At 40.6% G+C, this 17,106-nt stretch overlaps 1 protein-coding gene across 1 annotated transcript; it reads left to right on the forward strand.

Moving 5' to 3' along the window:
* The first annotated feature begins 2,547 nt into the window (after positions 1 to 2,547).
* Positions 2,548 to 4,674, forward strand: LOC145438902 (neuronal pentraxin-2-like). Its single transcript, XM_080316291.1, has 3 exons — positions 2,548 to 3,086; positions 3,150 to 3,210; positions 3,905 to 4,674. The coding sequence occupies exons 1-3, from the start codon at positions 3,003 to 3,005 to the stop codon at positions 4,525 to 4,527; spliced, it is 768 nt and encodes a 255-aa protein (XP_080172417.1). The 5' UTR covers positions 2,548 to 3,002; the 3' UTR covers positions 4,528 to 4,674.
* Positions 4,675 to 17,106: the final 12,432 nt, after the last annotated feature.

Raw genomic sequence — 17,106 nt, forward strand, 5'->3', positions numbered from 1 at the left:
CGTGACTCGGGTCCCTTTGAACATTGAAGTGACCTAATCGCAAATGTTGAAACATTTGCAGTTAAGTCACTTCAATGTTCAAAGCTGATTCTAGAGGGGCGTGGATCATGGTTTTTCGGGATCTCGGGATCAGGATCAAAACATGTTCGATGAAATGGAATCCTGATCCAATCCAGATCTTGTTATCACTAAACGGCGGCAAGTCATTGAAGTTTGCTATTTGGGATTTTTCGAAATAGTGGTGTAATCCTGATGCCAGCTGAGTCCAAGCTCATACATGCGATCAAAGTAAACAAATAGAAAGTCACTCTCATGCACTGGACATTTAGAATCCAGTCGTGATCCGGATCCGACAGTCGGGCAAAAATGTCAATCCGGATCCGATCCTGTTTGAGAAAAACTTGCCGGATTTTCGTGTCCCGTCACTGTATATGTTTTTAGCAACATAACGTAGGTATAGCTGACGTCTGTATAACAAAGGCTAATTGCAGGGATATGTAGAGTAGAGTCGCCCCTTGCCATACGTCCGTAATTTCCCGGACATGTCCGTAATTTCACTGTTCAAACCAGGGTCCGGGAGGAATTTGTAAAATATGCCTAAATGTACGGAATTTTGAAGGCTTGACTTATGCTCATAATTATTTCGTAAATCAACATAATAACATTAATTTGGGGGATATTAATGCATTTATGCTTTCATCATATTTACTGATTTTTACTATGGGGACTACCACCCTCGCATAACTGCAATAAAATATATAAAAAATAACCTTCATTTACTGAAATAAGCCTAACTATAGGAGAAAGGGATATTCCTAGGCATGGTTAAGGCCGTTAAAATGCTTTATTCAATGATAGTGGTTTCAAACGTAGGGGGCGTTTGCCTTTATTCTGGGGTTCGCGAGGATGTTGAGCGTGATTAGCATCCAAAATAACCCGTGAGTAACACTTGGCAAAGGTGCTGATTTCTCCTAGTAATCAGCTCGTCGAATTGTCATCTGGGTCACGGAACATTTTCAAATGGGAGATGAAGTCGCAGCCATAAAAGCTTAGAAACCCCTGGATGTAGGGTGTTTATAAAGCTCCGTGGTGCGCACCGGCATAAGGCTGATAAACAATATTTTCGGTGTGACGTGAACATGACAATGATTGACAATTACGCTTCCTGTAGGCCTATTTACGAAGTCATCATCATCCACCAGCTCTACCTTTAACTTTGATCATGTAGGCGAGCAGATGATCAAACTATATATTAGTATATGGAAGAACCAATATTATTGATAGAATTCATTCAAAAAATTTAACGACCAGATGCATATAGCAAGCCTCCCAGAAGTTACCCAAAATTAGTATTTATTTGGGCGGGAAGGGGCTGATAAAATGTGGTCTCGGCCCCGGTTACACGACATTCAGTCACATACTCTTGAACCGCATCGTGACCATTTGCAGGTCTATAAGCAAAGCTTTGCTAGTGTGACGTCATATTGACAGACAACGTACTCATAACTAATTTTAAAATCCACTAGTGGACGCTGAAGAAAATCCGGAATTTGGGTCACAGAAATATGGTAACCCCACTAAAGTCAGAGACATCCCTTACTACATGACGCCCGAATAATTATTAATGTATTTCAATTAGGTTTGATATATAATGAACATAAATATAATGGAGCAGCCAAGTTAAAATATATCAGTAGGCGGTAAAGTAAACATATCTAGATAATTGCACAGTTACCAGTTACCGTCATAATGTTTGGCGGCACTGATAAAGTTGTTTGTTGCTGTTTGACGATGATGTAATCTTCGTTATAACGAATAAAGTATGGTCAAGCGGCTTTGGAGAGAGTCTTTGACACGCATATAGCAGAGCCAATGACATGAATGTCGGCATTCGCAGACATGAGATGCGTAGAACGGGAGGAATGAGGATGTGACTACAGAGTGATTGAACCCGACAGCGCCCGAAGCTGATTTGTTACAAGAGAATTCAAAAGGCGATGTTGAAGATTTCGTTAGCCCAACTTCTGTAGCCACAAAGCGCTTATGTCTTACATGCGCTGAATAAGAATTACAATCGTAGCACTTGAAACCGCACAATCCATTAACAGAAAAGTGTCTGGTACATGGGGGTGAGCATGAGCAATTATTTTCCCCAGCGGTATAAATGAGAAGCATATATTATGTCGGTCGGAAGTTTAAACTATGTTATGCAGCCTCCAAATATTACATGACATACATTGCTAGCCCAAGCTGCTAAGTAGGTATGTTAATATTAAGCCGTAAAAACGTGAGGGGTAATTTATAAAACATAATAATTTATCCAGTGTCACAATTGAAAACAATTCGTAAACATGATATATTTGAAAATCACTTTATTCGCATTAACCCTCGCGCAATTTTTATTTGAGATATTACACAGGGGACTTAGGTCGCTCCCTCCACAACTGGGTGTAGTTTGGTCGAACATCTTGTTTTTCTACTATATTCAATGACAGGTTTGAAATTCGCGCTCTGTCAGCCCAAACTAAGTGTTTGCATTTCACTAGGTGTTCCCTCATAATCCGTGCCGTGCACTTAGGCAATCGATGCGAGATTAATTCATTATGATACGCAAAATACTACATTAGAACAATCGCGTTCTCCCTGATATACTATATAAAGCGGCAAATTGGTTCTCAATGAGCACTGCTCATTTACGAGATGTTAACTCGCTTGCAGAAGAGAATATCACAAGACGACCTAAATATTCGTGTCATCAAATCTAATGTTTCGATAAGCAACGCGATTATCGGAATATTGTAACATCGGTTTGGAAGGTATGCAATTCAAGGGGTCAATCAATTTTCGTTTAAAGTAAATAGTTCAAAAGACAGACTTCAAGGAATCAACCAATAAAACATACTTGATTGCCAGAATTTCTGTAGTGCGTATATACTGCACTTTCTACATTCATTCGCTTTTTCATTGTCAATAGCGATCTGTCCGATCTTCGACTCTGCATTATGAAGGCGTCTGTGGTGTTTAGTTGCTTTGTTGTCGTCGCTGTGTTCGGAGTCGGATTTTCGACAAGTGAAAACTTTCCCGAGGTATGCTATACTTGTGATATGTATTATTCTAATTTCATGCTTATATTTCTATTTTATATTGAGACGTACTACGAATTCGAAGGAAGGGAAGACACTGAGCGAGCAACCTATGCCACTAACGCAGGTCGGTCATCGATTTACTTTTATGTTTGTTGATATGGGTGAAGTCGCCAGAAATCAAGCTCAAATATAAGAGCACAATACCGAATACGTGGGTTGCTAGAGACATTGATACATCCATTATAGAAGCCTTCCTAGATATCCCTGATAGAAGCAGTGTATAGGTATTGGTATACAATGCTATACCTAATTGCATTCTTTTTCATAATCCAGTTTCAAAAAATTGGGATGCAATCGAGAGTATATAATACAGGAGCGCTTAGTAAAATGCCAGTGTCTTCAATTCGATATCACTATATTGTGAATTGGAATTAGTTGTAGATATCTCAAGATATCTTATAGCAGCACAATATGCATAGTCTTAAATTCCGTTATATCGAGAGATTGAAAAACTAATCGTCCGTAAGCCTTTGGCGTTGATGTATGTAGAAAAAAGTCCCCTTTATCCCCGTTGCATTACCAAACAGAGCATTCTTCACGTGTGCAGAAGCTCGGCTTAACTTTTCAGAGTTCAACACAATTCTGTATACGTATGGTTTAATTACCTGCTCCAACTATCGTGCATATTGACATCACTCACGTTAGACTGTGATGTGCATTGGTTTAAGGAACCCATTGTTACTTGCGAAAATCCAAGTTCATGTTGGTCGACCCAAGTCGTACCAAAAAATTCTAACACCTCTATTTTTCTCTCTCAGCTTGTCCTCAGACAAGTTATTTCTTCCCCAACGTCGAGCAAACGACCAACTATATTCGCGTGACGACGCCAATACCTAATCTACATGAATTCACCGTTTGTGGAATCTTTAGGAAATTTACCAACGGAGACGATTGGTGGGTATCATACGCCACCATGCCAGGAAGCACCACCAACAACAATAACGAGTTCATGATTCAGCATAACTCGAATGGGATTAATATCGCAATGAACATGAAAATCGTGGCTGAAGATTTAAAATTGTCCGTTAGCACAGATTATCACATTTGCGTGACTAGCTTCGCTTCAACCGGAACCTCATACGTCTTTCTTGATGGACATCTGCGAGAAATCGTACACACGAGATCCGGTACCATTGAAGGAGGAGGAACTTTTATACTAGGTCAGGATCAAGATATAATGGGAGGAAAATTTGATCCAGCACAGTCAGTCCAAGGTCGTATACGAAATTTCATGCTTTGGAGGAGAGCTCTGGAACCAGCAGAAATACTGAAGATGTACCAAAATCGATGCTTCTGTCCGCAAGATTACCTATTCACGTTGGAGCGAAAAAATGTAGAATTAGTGGGGGGAGTGGCCGCTGTCTGGCCTCCCAAGTGCTGATGAATTTCCAAGATGAAAGACTGTTAATTTCTGGTCTACAGCCGTTTAAGTGTGGAACCATAATTCGTTTTATTGCATGAGGCCTGCAACGTGTTCTCTTACGCTCTTGTTTTCGGATGAACAAATAAATCAAACGATTAGAGCAATTGATGGGAGTATATCTGCACGAATTCTGTTACGCCTTACACTTTGTGATTTAGGTATTTACCGATAAAACAGGCACATCGAGATTACCTTGATATGGTGGCGAGCTGTTACGATCTAAGTGTCACCAACGATCTTATATTTGTTTGGGGGCAAGACTACTATTTCGGCGGGAAGTCTGTTTTCTTTTAACGTGGCTTTATTATATATTTTAATAAGATGTACCATGGCCTACTAGGCCATGGATGTACGTAAATATGTTAAATCCCGACGGTTTTCCTGCTAACACGCTCCACGGTCAGATATTGAAGTGTCGAACGAATGTTCGCTCACTGGCAACCACTTATAATTTGAGTTTGCTCTCAGAATTCCAGAGCGCTATTAAATAGTATATTCATATTGAAATGAACCCGAATATTTTCGGCTGACACTCGTCAGGGGTAATCGTCAGCAACTAGTAGAGAATTGGAAAGAACATTGTATATCAACAATCGTATCACAAAATAGAGAATAGATAGAGCGCTATTAGATTTCACTCATGTCAGAAATCCAATTTCATAAGCCAAAGTTTATATATAATATTCGTACTGACCAAGTGGCGAGATAGAGTAGTGTCCAGTAAGTATTGCGTATATAGTTCTACAGCTGCATCACAAATGCCAGCGAGATCGATTGCAACCGAGGTCGGACTCAAGAATTCCTATCATCATCCTGCCCGATCCGCGTAACCGGTGTTATAAACGCTGAGAACGGAAGTGGCCCGTGTTAAAAAACCGACACTTGAGGAATCATATTAAATAACATAGATGTGGTGAAGAATTACCTATGAAATGGAAACATCAAAAATACTGAAACCAATTTCCTGGTAAATTCAATTCGTTGTCGTTGGATGACCAATATCCTTCCCCGTATATATCCAAGTATAGTACCGTCCTATGGACCTGTACCAGCGCGGGTTGACTCGATATGATTCCATGATGTATAAAATTCGGGTTTACATGTCCTCCATAAAGATCCTGCATCAGTTCCTAGAGCTATCACATCCACCTCTGACTATAAACACCGTACTCCCGCGAAATAGGTGTGTAATTATTTTATGGCATGGTAAGTTTGAGCTTGGCTGAAGTGGTCTAAGAGAAATGATAAAAGGCTAAAATCACAAACGATGGATTGTTACTTGAATAATTTCGATATTTTTCATTTTATAACCTGACACTATCATGTACAAGTACTAATGATAGGCAGCCTATGTATATTCCAAAATATAATGCTATATTAATAAGTTTCGACATCGCCGTTAAGAATTTCGTGATGACATGGTCTGCTGTACAACTGCTAGGCTCATAAGTGAGGCCCGAGGTTTGACGGCGTTATTTATAGATGACCCGGTTATCAAAATGCATTACACAACAGCATAGTATATACACTATACAATGTTTACGCTTGTGCAGTTGTGCATCTCCACTTCCACACTTTGAGACCAATGATAAACTGATGACTGATGAAGCTGAGCAGGCATATATGGTATATATAAGTTTGGGTTTGGTTAGGGCCTTCACTTACCTTTCAAGTGTTATCAGACTATCACAAACACCTGTCCGAAAATTAAAAAAAAGTGTTTGCTCCCACTCCTTGATAATTATATATATTATCATACAATACTACAGCCGCGTACAGTCTACTCTACAGTCGATATGTAGCCTTTCAAATGGACGCAGCCGTAGGTTTTTGAATAGTATATTCATATTGAAATGAACCCGAATATTTTCGGCTGACACTCGTCAGGGGTAATCGTCAGCAACTAGTAGAGAATTCGAAAGAACAGCGTATATCAACAATCGTAACACAAAATATGACGTCACCAGCATGAAATGACGAATACGAGAGCGTTCAATGTACTATTTTTAGAAGTGTGGGGTCCTTAAAAATTCTTTCGTCGGTTGTTGTGACCTTCTTTAAAGTTGAGATGATGTTTTACATTCTTATTACAGAAAATAACTAAATCAAAATAATAATAATAGTACACTTCAAATACAAACATGCCAGCAGGGAGCAGGATTGTAATGAATCCGAGTCATACTCTAGTCGCATTTTGTTGATTCGACTTGACTTCAGTCAATTTGTATCTTGTTTCGACTTGTATTAGGGTCATATCGCGTGGCTCGGGGTCGTAAGGACCTATAATAGAAAAATAGGTCCAGAAACTGTCTTTTACCTGTTTGAATAAACATGTTTAGAGATAGACATAATGAGACTATTATGAATCTGATGACTTCGATATCACCCCAGAGTCTTACATACATTAAGTGAGTTGAACCTGACTTGAACTCGACACTATGAGCTGAACTCTGAATCGAGTCATAACACTATGACTCAGACTCGACCTGTTACTCCCTGACTTGAACTCGGGCGTGATTCGATGGGTGAATTGAAAATAACTCAACTTGACTCGAATCAAAACCATAAAAGTCAAATTAACTTGTGACTGGGAATCTTGTGACTTCGTTACAACCCTGACAGGGAGCAACGAACTCAAAGGAAAATGACTTGGCTTATACAATCCCGCGAGCACACTATCACCACTAAGGGCAGAATTGAGATGTACGACTCTCTACGACAAATCGAACAAATCCGACATATCCACCTCACGAATACATATTGTTTCGGGTGCGATGTGGAATTTCGTACAGTAATAAACAACAAAAATTGAAGAAACAATGTTTATCTGATGCATAAATATCGCGTACATCTGGTTTGCCGTTATATTTTTCGGAATGATGATCTGAACATTCACATGAGAGCTCACATCATCGAACCAATACATGATATCCTATATCATACTCATAATAATATAAACGTTTGAATTGTTTCATATAAGAGCTGCACACGATTTTGTTACCAAATCTTACAAACTGTGCAAAAGCAATTTATCAAATCAAATAATGACTGCAATGTTCCGCCCGTGAGTCTCAATGATTAGTGTGACTGCATATCCTAATATGCAAGTGTTTTGCTGCTGTGTATAGGCGCTATCGTTTAGGAAGAGTCACTATATTTATAACTCGCAGACTGTAAATTTATTAAAGCGACTTACGAGGCGGGAAACATTCCGCTCGGATTTCCGCGAATATGTTCTGGAATATTTTCATTGCATCTCATTTATATGGGACGCGACTTCAAACGGAAACTCATAAACTATATTTGGTATTTGTATAACGGGTGATGCTGGTGGTTAGTAGCTAAGATGAGCGTTTGGTTACGCGAGATGAAAGGTACATCCATGACGACACTGGTCACTTGAACTTATTGAATCCGTCTGTAGTTTGTATCTAGTTGAGAGTCGTTTAGAAACTGGATTTAATTTTCTACTTTTAGTTTTTTATACTTGGAACAGGTGTTCCATGTAATAATAGGGCCGGGGCTCGGTAAGCCAGTCTCAGTGGTTCCGTAGAGGTGAAGAGACATACTCAACTCGTACATACGATTGATGATTATACAGTTAAAGTTTGGTCCTTTCTTCGCCACTTGGATGAAATTTGCATCTGCATCCACACGTTAAATCAAACTCCCCAAACTGATAATATTTTGTTAACTCGCTATCGGAAATTTGAGATGACTTGACTCGACTCGAGTTATTTTGAAAGTTTCCGTGACTTATGGCTCAGGATATGACTTAAATAGTTTTGAAATGCTTTGACGCTACTCAAAAGTAACCGTGATTCGGAAGGGCTCACGGGTAATGACATGTCCCCAATACTGGTGTTTAGTAATCCTGGTGCTACGACATTTACGGTCGTTTTATACCAGACCGATAATCAATTGATTTTATTAATTACAGCCAGAGCATGTTATGTTATAGTATGATATGGAACGAAATATCGGTATATGGAACATGGAAATGTGCAAGTAGCCTATGGCAGTGCTCTTCAACCGGGGTTGTCGTACACCCTAGGGTGTACCAGAATTTGCAAAGGTTGTACCACTCGGATAGGGTGTACAGGGGTGTACCAGATCCGAATTACAATGAGCCGATGGCTAGCTATCACAAAGGCAGGTTTATGGGTCAGTACAGGTTAACGCACAGGTTATTGAGCAATATCGTACGATGTTATCTCAAGTGTAATACTGTACACCGCTTGATTGTGATGTCATAAGCAAATATTTCTCCTATTCATTTATCCGTCGGCAATAGACCAATGGTTCCGTTTGGTGTAGGAAAGTATGCAGTTAACAAACATGTGTTCAGCTAGTCATTTGCCTTTTAATTAGGCTTACCATATTTTGGAAATCTAAAAATAGGACACTTTTTCAGAAATTTGAGACTTGCAAAACCGGAGAAGAATTCTTCAAAATCGGTGAATTTTTCCCACTTTGTAATTGGTAGACTAAAAAAAAGGTCAACTTTCCGCTGAGAGCTCAAAATCCCGTTTTCCTCTCCACATTATTAGAATGTTGACTAAAACAACAGACAAAAAGGTTTTCGCTCAGAGCTCAAATCACCGTTTTTCACTCCGAAATACCCGCCGGAGCGTCACTTCTGTGCAAATTTACCGCATATCACTCGCATTTTGCTCTAAATGTGACCTAAATTTTCAAAAGAGAGGGCAAAATCTCAAAATAGAGGACAAAAGGGCGTCATCCAAGGACACTTTCAAAAAAGTCAAAAAAGAGGACAAATCCTCTTAAAAGAGGACGTATGGTAACCCTACTTTTATTGATTTTTGAGGAAACCGTCGCGATAGCTCAGACTTCATGAATCGGTACTTCCTACCCGACGTTAATAAATACCGCAATGCACATAAATGAAGTGACGTAGCCAGCCAGGGTCGAAACAGCTTCCATGTTGAAATCGAAACCCTTTCGTTTTAAAATGCCGATTTTATGTCCAATATTTCACCATATATTTGCAATTTAGTATTTTGTTATTAGTGATGCAAATTAGCGACAATAGACTGTGTATAGCGGCATACGATCTGAGGTTACTGACATCTCTTGCAGCCCGTGTTCTACTATCGACTGTGTGTGGTGTGGGGCAGGCCTGATACGCAGTAGGCTGGTGCGTCTGCTATCATCGCTGATCTGAATTACCGCTTATGCCGCAGTAGCTTTACCTACTCTCTCCCCAATACTGTTACATTTAGGTTGATTATCGTTCGTAATGTCATGCTGTTTTTGGGCTGACACGAAATAAATTCCAATTGGCGTGGCGGGCGGCCTAACTAGCTGCGAATAATCTCTGTGACCAAATACTATTTTATTCAAATTTAAATTTTTTGACGGCAATAACTCCGCTTCTACTGGTTGGAATTGAACCAAATTTGGTGAGCATCGTTTCTATAGACAACGTAACACTTTCATGGGGCAAATTTTTCAAATTTTTTGTTATTTATTTTTATATAATAAATAGAAACATTCTTCTGTAGCAATGCGGCTACTGGTTGGAATTGAACAAAATTTGGTGTGTTGGCTTAAGTTAGGTAACCTAACTATTTTATCAAGTAGCCAGTACGATTTGAGAAAAAAATTCATTTTTGAAGACCCCTAATGAAGGGGTGTACGAGTTTTGAGCAAACGTTAAAAGGGTGTACCACGTCGAAAAAGGTTGAAGAGCACTGTCCTATGGTATGGTAGTGAAATTTCCAAGTATGGTAAGGAAAATTGTAAGTATCGTATGGAACGATTGAAACGGGTATGGAGCACGGAAATTTCGCATTCCAAACCATATGCCCTGCTTAAAGCACTGCCTGTTTCCGCCGTTCTAGGCTTAAAGCATACGGACGATGATTAAAAGCCGAGATAAACTATCAGCACTTGGAAATGGATTCTGGAGTGTACCGCATTCGGACTCCTGCTCGTGAACCATTGATGTTTTCCACTAATCTATACTTGCGCGTAGCTAGGCTTGCATTAAAAACTAAGACTTTTAAAACAAGGCCCATGTTTAAACCATGTTTTCTATTGTTTTTTTAGCCATGACGTCACGAAGATTTGATTGTGACGTCACAGTGGATTTACATTGACAATTGCAAATATAGGGTAAATATGGCTCCTTCGACGAAAAGGGCTTCCGATCATTGTCATAAAATTACCAAAAATATCTTCAACCAGGTCTACATCGATATCGAGCATTTATACGGTCGGTGGTCATCATCATCAGAACACCAATTCCGTACCAATGATCTATAATTTAGTGGTCGGGAACCTATGGCTCGCGAGTCATATATGGCTCTTTCTGGTATAAGATATGGCTCTTTGCGAAATCTTTATTTTTGTATTGAATTGATCAATATTGCAACGAGTTGTTGGTAAATTTTAATCACGGGTAAAATAATTATTCTCGTGGCAGTACAAACATGTCTTTGACAGGTAAAGACAATGTCGTCTTCAGGATTAGGGGCTCGGACTCATCTTCAAAATCATCAAATTTAAGTGACTGTCACGCCGGTGGCCAATAATACTCGCGAATTCTATGTACCCGACTCGAACTCCTGAATTGTGCGCTGCGTTGATTAATCAACGAGCATAGCAGACACGGCGCCGCCCATTTCAAAACGCAGTTTTCAAATACGCATTGTCTTTCTGATCTACGTCGCGAAATGAACTGTTGTGAATATGACAATTACAAACTAGAATTACAAACAACGTCATAGCTATCCACGTTCTTGATCGGTAAGTATAGCTCTGTTTAGTGCCCGGGATAAAATGTTGCGTGTAGCGCAACTTTATGTAATCGCCGAATACTTTGAGAAGTCGATTAAGTATTTAGATTTTCGTAATCAGTGTGACAGTCACATTCAATTAATAACAGTTGTAATAAATTCTAAGCTACATATGAATTGAGTTATCAAGGGTGAGGCTTGGCCCGTCTGTTCTATACCTCTCGTTTCGATCTTTATTTCCGAACAATACATACCGCAAATTTTACTGAGAACATATGGCTCACACGAGGAATCCCGTGTAGTGAGTTCGAATTAGTGCTACCATGACTAGGCTTACCATACGTTTCAAGAGGATTTGTCCTCTTTTTGACTTTTTTGAAAGTGTCCTCGGAGGACGCCCTTTTGTCCTCTTTTTTGAGATTTTGTCCTCTTTTTTGAAAATTTAGGTCAAATTTAGAGGAAATTGCGAGTGATATGCCGCAAATTAGCACAGAAGTTAAGCTCCGGTGGGTATTTCAGAGTGAAAAACGGTGACTTTAGCTCTGAGCGAAAAGATGACCTTTTTTTTAGTCATCCACCCGGCAATGTGGAGAAAAAAACGGTATTTCGAGGTCTGAGCGGAAGTTATGACCTTTTTTTTTTTTTTTAGTCAACCGATCACGAAATGGGAAAAATTTACCGGTTTTTGAGAATTCTTCTCCGATTTTGCATGTCTGAACTTTCTGAAAAAGTGTCCTCTTTTTAGATTTCCAAAATATGGTAAGCCTAACCATGACGTAATGAATTTTCAATGGTGACGTAACAGTTGATTGGCATGTATGGCTCTTTGGGAGTTGAGATGGAAAAAAGAGGGCCAATATGGCTCTTCGGACAAAAAAGGTTCCCGACCACTGATCTATATGTACGGGAAAAAACTGTTGAGCCTACGACGATTTTGAGGGCTCCAGCCACCCCACGTCGTATATGTCGACCATTTTGGGTGCAAATCGTCCGTATAGGCTCATTCTATGGTTCTTCGTATTTGCACAATTATGGCATAATTAGACAACGTTGTGAAAAAAGGGCATTTGTTTAAAGTGTTTTAAACACCGTTTGTTTTGAATGCAACCCTACGCGTAGCTATCACGATATTAGCTGGTGTTGACGAAATTACTGCCCAGTGCACAGCCATTATCGCGTCCGCTCGTTCAAATACCACGGAATACGATAATCGTGAATGAATTTTCTGTACAGATAATATGCCAGTATATTCGTGGGGCGTAGAGCGACGAGAATTTGTCATTTCCGGGGGCATAAGAAAATGGATCCGCTCTTCGTGATGTTGGTCTCCGGCATAGTTACCTTGGTATCTGAATATTGCAGTTTGCGTCTGGATCGCAAAATCGCGAAACGAAACAACGCCGCCGAAACCCTCACCTGTACGCACTACCACTGAGAGCAGTGGTTCCCAACCTGTGGTACTAGTGGTACGCGAAGGTCTTCCAGGTGGTACGCGAGTAGATTCTGTTTTTTGTTTCGACCGAAGGGAGTAATTAGTTCAGGTGAGGTTGATTTTGAGTTTTTTGAAGCCGTCGCCTCACGCTATTCCCCAGCTACTAATTTTCCCTTATACGTGGGAATGCAAGCAAGGGTTTTCATCCCTGATGACCATCAAGTCGAAGAAACGAAACCGACTTGTTGCTTCCATACACGACTTTCGATGCGCTGTAAGCAAACGTATGCCACGCATCGACAAGCTAGTGGAAAATAAACAAATGCAGCCATCGCATTAAATAAATTGACTTTTGTTGTGTGTTTTTATTTCATTATGTTGTTCTTCTTGTGACTTGTGGCGAAAAAACAATTTCATACATCCCATCAACCCTGGCTGATAATGCCTAGTTCAGGGGTGTCAAACTCAAATTGCATCGCGGGTCGGATCTAAGTCATGAAATCGCTCGCGGGCTGGACCAGTCAACGGAATCCAAAATGTTGCCTCGTGCCATTGCTTCTCGCTGGAATACTTTATTATCAAGCATATATCGATAATACACGGACCGTAGGGGTTTCATTCTAGCGAGTCGCAACACCATTATTTGCGAGCAATGAAATTGGTGAAAATACGATGTTTGTCCGGTTGAATACAGTTAAGAACCGCTAAAACAATGGCATTGCCGGCGATACAAGTAGACATATTTCAGTGTTCCCTTTGGTTTAGTCCTGGGGTGGCCAACCTGCGGCCGTAAGAGAGAATTTAATTGTGCGACCGTAGACACGCAATTCAATTGGTATGTGTTGGCGGCCGTCGACATGCAATTCGAATTTACGAATTGACTCCCGATTTCTTGAAAGATTTTAATTAATCTTGAAATTTTCTTCGCGCTGTGCGCGATTCAATGCAACTACATTTTTCGATTTTATTATAGTAGCACCCTTTGCAATCAGAGCCCCACAATACAGATGCGAACATCAGTGAAAATGATGCGTCTCACATGGAAATATCAGCTCGGAATCGTGTGCTCCTCACTATACCAACAATCCTGATCGGAGGTCAAGAAATAACAGCATGCTACGAAGTGACTAATACCAATTGGCCCACCCGAAGATGCATCATAATTTATAACTTGCTTTAAATTTTCAAAAACACTCCTACATCAACTCTATACCAGTGAATCTGATCACACGGGATGAGAAACGATAAATGTTTGATGGTAATATGTAAAACTACTAATATTAATGACGAAATTCATTGGTGAATCTGAATTGACAACTTTCTTCCTTAACATTACCAGTGACCACTCACGATTTTGGTGCGCATAGTAAGCCTATCATTAAAAAAAATTAGTCCGGAGTTCACCAAAAATGGACATAGACACTTTAACCTGAATTTTTGGCGCCCAGCTCGTTCATTACGACTCTGCACTGGAATGCGGCCGTAGGCTGCACGAGTGGTCGAAATGCGGCCGTGAATGGCAAAAAGGTTGGCCACCCCTGCGTTAGTCATAATCTGGCGTTAGCCCTGCGTTGTGATGAATACAAGATATTTAACTGTCAACGCAGACGTTGTAATTTGGTTTATTACTGTGGATGTGATGGATAATATTATCTTTTTTCAATGTACACAGAATTGCTATCTGGGCCGGATAAAATCGACTGGCGGGCCGGATCAGGACAACGGGCCGTATGTTTGACATCCCTGGCCTAGTTTAATAGAATTTGTTAATACACCTCGCATAGGCCAAATACGTGAGTATGACGTCATAAATAGTGGAAACGCGCGTAACTTATATAGGTGGTACGCGAGGACTGCATAAAACCTCAAAATGGTACGTGGGTGGAAAAAGGTTGGGAACCACTGACTTAGAGTCACCGCAATAACTGGTTGGGAAAGCAATAGTGTGATAGAATTTGCCAACAAATTGAACCACTGCCTTGCCAAATGATTGGAATTGATTGCTGACATCAAGGAATACAATTACCTGGCAAAGTCGACGCAGTTTGCCTTTTCGCAATATGCGCTGTTATTATCACCACATCCAAACTTCGATACTTTGTATATATAATATATATATATATATTTGAATATGTTGATTAAACATAGATTGTCTTGTACAATTTCAAGATGAATAACTGAATATATTCAAGAGCAGAGGTCTCAAACACGCGGCCCGCGGGCCGCATGCGGCCCGCTAGACCATTTTGTGCGGCCCGCGACGGCATTTTGGATTTCGAAGTATTCGACAATATTTTACTACCAGTTTTTGAGGACTTAAAATTCGCTCTAAAACTACTCCAGAAGCCTGAAACTACTCATCAAACTTCACTAATACATCAGTTTCAAAAGTTACCACTCAGTGGAAGATCAACTATTACGTGACATTACTTGTATAATATGATAAAACATGACCCGTTGATGATTCGTGACTGAAAATTGTGATTTGGTCTTGGACACGACCCTCTGTAGAATTACTCGTACTCGTCACGTCAAACGTTATAATCAGAGGACTTTTGTGACTCGGAATGCCGTGGTTTGGTACAACCGCGCAAATCTCACGGCTTAGTGAAATTGGTGTACGTCATACTTTCCATTTGGTCGAAGGCTGTTTGGCGGTAGTTTTTGTCCGGCTTGTCCTGTATTAGCCTAAATTTCATAAAACGAGTATCGATCGAAAGCTGCCCCGGTGCTGATTGCGAGAATGTGGATTTGTTCTGTTCGTGGTCCCGGAGCTCCCCGGGGTGGGCCTCGAGTGTTGCATTGTATGAAACATTGGTGTTGTGATGCAGCAGTGACGTCTGGGGGCAGGCGAGGAGCACCGCACGCTGCAAGCGTATTGGCCATTGTTACGCAAGCGATTGAGCACTCTCACTCTCGTGCGCATTTGCTTCTGATCTGCTCAGACGGCGTGGCTGCGTCACAGTACCGAACTCACTTGCAGTGCAACATTTGAGGCTTGTTTTGGCGAGTTCCGGGGCCGCCGACGGAATAAGATTTGTGTTTTCGCGGTCGGTGCCGCGGTATAGCTTTCCATTGATCAGAAACTGCCGTCAAATTGCCTTTGGCCGGGTGGAGGGTGTGACGAGGACCAGTTTCGCTGTGCCGTGAGATTTCCTTGTGTCCACACCATATAGAACACTCTGAACAAACTATCAAACTGATAGGAGAAATAGTATCATCATTGGTTTATTAGCAATTAGTAAAATATCAAAAGGTCGTAGCTTGAGTTGCGTAGCTTATTTAGATATCAAAGCATGTAGTGTAGGTATGGCAACCGACATTGGCATTATGTCGCCCCTTTGATGCATAGTTGGTTATTGGTTACATCCCGTGTCATCTTGGGTATCTTTATATATGTTATTATCGCCAACTTAATGTGGCGAGTATCAACTTGTCGTAGCCTACGCTTCACAGCTGTAACACCTACGGATTCTTCGGCGATTGCACATTTCTATTGTTATTGCACAGATCCATTATGTTCAAGTTGTTATTGATCTGTTCCAACATTCGAAGGTAAAATCAAACGCTGATTCTATTTGACTTCCGTAATGACATGTCGATATAGCCTAGTTATCAGGAGTAGAGCTATGCTCGAAACCCGGAAATAAGGCCTACTTTGAAATACATTGAATTCGCCTATTATTGGTGGTGCGGCCCGCGGCGCTATCAAAAATAAGAAATTGGCCCGCGAGCACATTTGAGTTTGAGACCTCTGTTCAAGAGCATGGGGTCCTGAGACAGCACACGAGGAATTCGAGGTATGGGATTCCCAATTCGCGTACACTTTGGATCTACACCAGGTGTACCGGTAGCCTGCGAGAACCAATTGAGTATCCCGCGGTCGCAGTAGCAAATATTCAAATAAGAGATTTGAAAGTCGAAGCGGAGAAGGGTTTTGTTATGTTCTTGCCTTGTTTGAACAATAACTCAATACGACGAGGTTGCAATATGAAATCAGTATATTATCATCAGAATAACTTAAAGGCAGCGACACGATCCAGAGTGCAGTTAAATGAAAGACCACGAGACAACAGAACACAAGGTATAAATACGAAGCACGACACACGAGGAAATATTGATTGGCGGTAATTACTAATCCTAGACAAATAAGAGACAAACGATACCAACGTAAAATGCACGAACATAACAGGTTTCATATGAGCTGCTGTTGAACATAGTTCAGTCGACCATAAGGAACATACGAACGCAATTAACTAGTAGCCCGTCGCATTTATTAGTACCCAAGAAGTCACTCTCGGTTTCAAAAAGGTTGGTGACCCCTGAACTACATCATAGAACTAC

The sequence above is a fragment of the Botryllus schlosseri genome, chromosome 5 (genome assembly GCF_051294905.1).
Source record: "Botryllus schlosseri isolate E-star chromosome 5, Bs_hap1, whole genome shotgun sequence".
In the NCBI taxonomy this organism is placed as follows: Eukaryota; Metazoa; Chordata; class Ascidiacea; order Stolidobranchia; family Styelidae; genus Botryllus; species Botryllus schlosseri.

Excerpts from the sequence above, each read along its gene's own strand:
- LOC145438902 (XM_080316291.1), top strand. The coding sequence starts at position 3,003 with ATGAAGGCGTCTGTGGTGTTTAGTTGCTTTGTTGTCGTCGCTGTGTTC. Across the intron at positions 3,087-3,149 it reads CAAGTGAAAACTTTCCCGAG|ACGTACTACGAATTCGAAGG; the intron begins GTATGCTATACT and ends TTTTATATTGAG. Across the intron at positions 3,211-3,904 it reads AACCTATGCCACTAACGCAG|CTTGTCCTCAGACAAGTTAT; the intron begins GTCGGTCATCGA and ends TTTCTCTCTCAG.